The 6155-nt window shown below is 41.7% G+C and overlaps 2 protein-coding genes across 2 annotated transcripts; one reads left to right on the top strand and one right to left on the bottom strand.

Moving 5' to 3' along the window:
• The first annotated feature begins 704 nt into the window (after positions 1-704).
• LOC122669645 (probable calcium-binding protein CML22) lies at positions 705-2982 on the top strand. Its single transcript, XM_043866456.1, has 5 exons — positions 705-847; positions 1705-1953; positions 2057-2259; positions 2352-2526; positions 2638-2982. Exons 1-5 carry the CDS (start codon positions 832-834, stop codon positions 2739-2741), a joined length of 747 nt encoding a protein of 248 aa, XP_043722391.1. The 5' UTR covers positions 705-831; the 3' UTR covers positions 2742-2982.
• Positions 2983-3063: 81 nt separating this feature from the next.
• LOC122669644 (receptor like protein kinase S.2) lies at positions 3064-5876 on the bottom strand. Its single transcript, XM_043866455.1, has one exon. It carries the CDS (start codon positions 5874-5876, stop codon positions 3381-3383), a length of 2496 nt encoding a protein of 831 aa, XP_043722390.1. The 3' UTR covers positions 3064-3380.
• Between the last annotated feature and the right edge of the window lie 279 nt (positions 5877-6155).

Below are 6155 nucleotides of genomic sequence, written 5' to 3'. Positions count from 1 at the left end.
TTACAATCTGTAATGGGTGAAAATTGGGAAACAATATGCAGTCTTTGTTGGGCTCACACCATGAAATTAAATCGCGGTCGAAACTGACCGAAATTCCTAGTTGTCTTGGTTTCAGGCCTGACGAAAACCAGGTCCAAAACCTAGATCCCCATCCTTGGCTCACACCATAGACTAGCAAATGAACAAAGCCTGCTGCATAATTTCTTGGGGCCACCCGCCTGAGGCTCACTAAGGCCCAGAAGATCCCAGTTTGTGTGTGGCGTGGGGGTCATATACGAGCCCAGGGGGGGATTTAGTCGGCCTAAAGTCGGATACCTCTCCTGCCTCCAAAAAAAAGAAGCCCAAGCACGTAGAATCAGTGTCACTGTGCTTCTGTATAAATATTTTTTTCTAGGTTCTCTAAACTATAAGACCAGTAGTTGTGCTTCAAAAGAAGTTTCAATTTCTCAGGGAAAAAGAAAACAAGCATATTTGGCCTATAACACTATTTGATATAAGTCTACTTAAGAGTGGTATTGTGTTTATGACCAATGCTCTCCCTCCTGTATCTATTTCTGAAATTTAGCTGTGCTTGCCTAGTTTATTACTGTAGAAGTAACAGGTATATAAAATAGACAGGCTTGTGGTTTTATGAAGATGCTTATTATCAAAGCCACTTTGGCATCTCTTTTATTTCATACCAACCCATATGCTCTCACCTTTTCTCTTGCCTCTTCATGAGTGTCTCTTTTACTATTCTTCCTTTAGTAAAGGTGGGAGGGGGAAGAGAGGTAGAGGAACAGGTGTTCTGAAGCTTGGGCAACAGTTGGGTCCTCTTTCAGATTAAAAACCATGAAAAAATCACTAGGTAAGTAAGTATATTTTAATTTTATTTTCATTTTTTCCCCATTTATTATAATTGTTGTTTCTCTATTTAGTGAGCAGTCAAGTACTTTCATATCAAAGTTTGAAAAAGAACTACTTTTCTTCTAACAAGTGTTTATCAGAAAACATGGTTTTTATCCACCATCTATTACTATCTATGGAAGCTCAAGCTCCACACACCTTGCATTTCAAAAAAACTAAAACAAAGTTAAATGAAAAAAAAAGTCAATGAAATGGACATTTTTTGTTAGTGAACTGTCCAGCAAGGTTTCTTGCCCATATTTTAGAAAGACTTGAAGTGAATTGTAATTTCTCTTCCATAAATTACAATTTCAATTTACTAGAAGAAATTGCTTCTTTCTCAGAATGAAATCTGTAAACTGTGCTTCTTGAAGCATTCAAGGATGGATGTTCTCTGTGCTTTTTTCCTTTTAAGGATAGGGAACTAGGTATTTAATTATGCACAAAAATAATTCATAACCATACGTGAATGCATTATCATGAATACAATTCTCAACCCCTACCAAAAAGCTAAGTAAAAATTATATTTTGCCATACCAGGTCAAAAACAGTCCTGTTATTCCATTGCTGTGTTCCTGGAGATCGATAATTAGTGGAGTTTGCATTCAATAACTTAAATGGGAGTCATCCTTAATATCTTCATATTCCTCATAAACTTGCACTTTTATTTTTTACACAAACTTTTACAACTAATTCAACCTCCCCTTGCTGAAAATAGTTTTTTTAGCAAACAAGAATTTACACCCTCCCACTGGGAAGAAGGGGGGAAAAAGGCATATTCTTGCTTATTTCATTTGTTTCTTGCTCATCTTCTTTCAGGCACATTGCACATCTGCCCTTCACTAAAGTCTTTCGTTTCCAAAAAAGTTGAAAGCATACTTTGCCATTTCCATTCACCAAACAAGTACAAGAGATTAGATGCAAAACTTGAAAAGAAGGTGGTGGAAGCAATCAAACACAAAGGCGCATCAGGGAAGAATACTTTCAGATCAATTAACAGCATAGTCATGAGGTTTCCTCAATTTAAAGAGGAGCTGAGAAACATCAAGAGTGTGTTTCAGCAGTACGGTGAGTTTTGATTTGTTCATGTTTTGTTTATCCTCTCTACACTCTCGGTAGATATTCTCCGAGGAGTTCTCTCTGACCTATGTGGATATTTTTCATTTTATAGATGAAGATTCAAATGGAATTATTGACCGTGAGGAGCTTAAGAAATGCTTGAGCAAACTGCAACTACAACTGACAGAGAAGGAAATGGAGGATCTACTCCATTCTTGTGACTTTGATGGCATCGAAGGAATGCAATTCAATCAGTTCATTGTCCTCCTTTGTCTTATCTATCTCCTGACGGAGCCTTCAACATCTTCACACACTGTAACCATAATTAGCTCTTTTATAATACTGTTTTTGGCATCTTGTTGGGTTCTTGTTAATTGATTCCCTTCACAAGTTGTGGATTTGTTTTGACACTGAAGATGGGATCACAACAACTTGATGCTACGTTTGATACAATTGTTCAAGCATTCTTGTTTCTTGATAAAAATGGAGATGGAAAGGTGAACAAGAATGACATGGTCAGGGCATTGAATGAGGGTTCTCATCAGGAGAAATCTCCAGGGCACGTCACCAAGACACGTTTCAGTATATTCACACTTCTTCACTTGTTATACAAAATTCCATATATCTTTGATTGTACTTTCTTTCTGTGCTTTTAGCTGTCTTTTGTTTAATGGTTTCTCCTGTAAAATGCAGAGGAAATGGACTGGAACAAGAGTGGAAAGGTCAGTTTTAAAGAGTTCCTTTCTGCAATAACCAATTGGATTGGGGTTGATACCGATGATGACAAGTCTCTGTAAGATGAGGTGTTGTGAAGTAGAGGATGAGCACAGCAGATGTGAAGCAGAAAATGAACCAAACAAACTCTTGTAGGTGAGACTGAGTTGGTGCAGCTTATCCATATGATCTATGTGCCAAATACTATTTGAAATGCTGCCTGTGCATTGAACTCAACTTTCTACAATTTCAAGATCTTGTAAAGTCAAGTCAAGACATTCTACCTATTATGGTTACCATAATAATTATTAGCTAGTCTGCACTCATTGTTGTCCCTCCCTCCCTGTATACAATTTATTCTACTCAGATCACAATATACCCTTGATACGAATGGTAAACAAGATCGAAGAATGAAATGTGAATTAATTGGTAGGTTAAACAAGCAGTATAATTCACAAACAAGCAGATGTGCTGGATTTGGTGATGAACCAATGCATAAACTCCGTAACGAATCATCATCTCCTCATTTCTATTTACATAAACTACTTGAAACAGTACACAAACAACCAAAAAAGGAAGGGGAAAACATGAACATTTCTTTTAATTTTCTGGACCATGGTCCTATCACAACACAGAGAAACCTACGTTATACATCATCGAGACTATCATAAAATAGAACTTATGATCCCTCATCAGATCTATCAGTTCAACAATGTATACCTTCATTGAATACCAATAGCTTGGATTCTCCTGATAGAAGTCAAAGAATAATCATTCCTGCGCAGCCACTCTTCCCTCATCTCCTTCCTTCGTGCTTCTTCCTTGAAGCACCCATCATTACCATCTAGTATGCTGATAATTTGCCTCATACTCGGCCGCAAACTCGGATCTGATCTGGTACATGCAATTCCCAATTTCACAAGCCTAATCAGCTCCCTGTTATCATACTCATCATTCAATCTCCAGTCCACCAGCTCCACCAATGGTCTCCTCTGTATCTCAAAATCACGAACCTTCTTCAACAACAGCACCTCAGGCCACCGGAAATCAACCGCCATCCGGCCAGTCACCACCTCGAGCATAAGCACCCCAAAGCTATAAATATCAGCCAATGTGGTCACCTCACCGGATTCAATGTACTCAGGGGCTATGTATCCGAATATCCCACGAACCGATCTTTCTGGATTAGCTGCAGCTGCCGCATGATGGCCATGGTCATTCCGGGCCAGGAATTCAGCAAGGGCGAAGCAGCCAAGACGTGGGTTCATGTCACCATCAAGAATGATGGCAGAAGAAGTAATATTCCTATGGATGACCTGCTCATCCCACCCCTCATGGAGATAAAAGATTGCAGAAGCGATGGATTTGATAATGTTGTAACGGATTCTCCATGTTAGGACAGAGGGAAAGCTCTTGTCATGGAAGAGGAAATTATTGAGCTGATTACGAGCAGAGTAGTCATAGACGACGAGCATCTCTCCTTGCTCAGTGCACCAGCCTCGGAGCTGCACCAAATTGCGGTGTCGGAGATTCCCAAGGTTCTGTAACTCATTGGAGAAGCGTACCCTTAGTGCAGGGCATTTCTTCATCCCAAGCCGCTTCACCAATACATGTTGACGGTTCTCTAGGTAGCCATGGTAGGCAGTACCAAAGTCCAGCTCTGCAACTCTTCGAGTGTCCGAGAAATCTTTCGTAGCAGCAATGATTTCCTTGAAAGGTATCTCTCGTGGTGTATCAACCGAAGGTATATTGCTCCGACGAGGGCCATTGCTGTTACTCACTCCACTCACTCCGCTCTCCCCACTCTGCTCACTCTCCCCATCCATGGCTGTCATGAATATTGTGTCACCACCAGCAGTTGCATAACCAGATGTTGAACTAGACCATTGAGAAGCATTTGTTGTTGTCGTCGTTGCCATTGTTGAAATTGTTATGATTGTGGTGGCAGCCGAAGAGGAATAGGAGATGTATTGAGGGTAGGATTTAAACGACGGCAACGCCGGCAATTTGCCAACGATATTACCAGCAAGAACTTCAACAACCCACTTCATATTAGGCCTTACTTGTGGATCACCCAGAGAACAGAGGAGACCGAGGTTGATTAGAAGCTCCATTTCAGAAAGCTTATAAGACCCATCTGATAAACGAGTATCTGCAGCTTGCAAACACTTGCCTTCATCGGATAGCCGTCGAACCCAATCAAGCAGGACAATCTGATCATCTTGACAGGCGAGGTCGATTGCTCGCCGACCACTCACCACCTCCAAAACAACGATCCCAAAGCTAAAAACATCAGATTTCACAGTCGCAACACTTTTTTTCTGGAAGCTTTCCGGTGGTAAGTACCCAATTGTGCCACCAATTCTGGTTGTCTCTGCCATCCTGAACTCATAATTGCTACTAAAAGATGGTGCTACATCTTCAAGTTCATGCTCTAGCCACCGTGCTAATCCGAAATCGCCCAAACGGGCATTATAATTGGAGTCTAACATGACATTACTAGTCTTGACGTCTCGGTGGATGATTTGTGTCTCCAGTTGCTCATGTAGATAGAACAGAGCAGCCGCAAGACCGGCCGCAATTCGCCATCGCCGTTCCCAATTGAGAGTCGGCATGGCAGGGCAATCCGGTCTCTTGAAGAGAATCCGGTCAAGGCTGAGATTAGGCATGTAGTCATATACAAGAAGCAACTGATCCTCGTGAACACACCAACCCCTTAGGCGAACGAGGTTTCGGTGACGGAGCTGAGCGACCGCCATCAATTCAGCAGCGAATGTCTTCTCGAACTGTTCGCCTTTCTCACTTAAGCACTTGACGGCGACAATAGTGCCATCGCTTGGTAAAACAGCTCTGTAAACACGTCCAAATCCACCACTGCCGAGGATTTGATCGTCGCTGAAGCCATTAGTAGCGATGTAAAGCTCAGCAAAGCTAAAGATTCTTGGGTTATTAGTACCCACCACCTTTTGGGTGAGATCAACACCGGCGGTATCCTGGAAGTTGCAGGAAGAGTGGGTGTTGCGAGTGACGTAGCAATCGGCGAAACTGGTCCAACCCCAGTCGTAGATGCCATGGAACATAGCACTGACCATGGTGAGAAGCCCGTGTTCCTGATCAGTAGACGATTTGCGACATGATTTACTCCGAAGAGGAATTGAGGGCTCGATTTCATCGAGATCATCAGAAGGTAAAATCGGGAGAAAATGTTTGAGTTGCATGGCTCATCAATCGAAATTACAGAGGAAGATGAGGAGATTAGCAGGTGATGGTGAGGGAAGTAATGGGTGGCTTCTTATTTAAAAGAGGTGTGGAGGGTGGCAGCGTTGAATTAGAAAGACGTGAGCTTTGCCGACTAAGACCGATGCCTCTCTCTCTCTCTCTCTCTCTCAAAATCCAAATTAATAAACAAACGTGGGAGGTCCCAACTCGCCAGTCGCCATTGAAGAAAATTTTGAAAAAAAAAAGAAGATTCTTGGGGTTTGCAGGATTCTATTATA

This window comes from Telopea speciosissima, chromosome 7 (genome assembly GCF_018873765.1).
Source record: "Telopea speciosissima isolate NSW1024214 ecotype Mountain lineage chromosome 7, Tspe_v1, whole genome shotgun sequence".
NCBI classification, from domain to species: Eukaryota; Viridiplantae; Streptophyta; class Magnoliopsida; order Proteales; family Proteaceae; genus Telopea; species Telopea speciosissima.
The sequence above is the reverse complement of the archived record's forward strand: the minus strand, read 5'-3'. Positions and strand labels throughout refer to the sequence as shown.

Bases quoted from the DNA above. Each gene is read 5' to 3' on its own strand.
- LOC122669644 (XM_043866455.1), bottom strand. From the start codon at position 5,876: ATGCAACTCAAACATTTTCTCCCGATTTTACCTTCTGATGATCTCGAT.
- LOC122669645 (XM_043866456.1), top strand. The intron at 1,954-2,056 runs GTGAGTTTTGAT...TTCATTTTATAG, and splicing joins GAGTGTGTTTCAGCAGTACG to ATGAAGATTCAAATGGAATT. The intron at 2,527-2,637 runs GTATATTCACAC...TGTAAAATGCAG, and splicing joins CGTCACCAAGACACGTTTCA to AGGAAATGGACTGGAACAAG.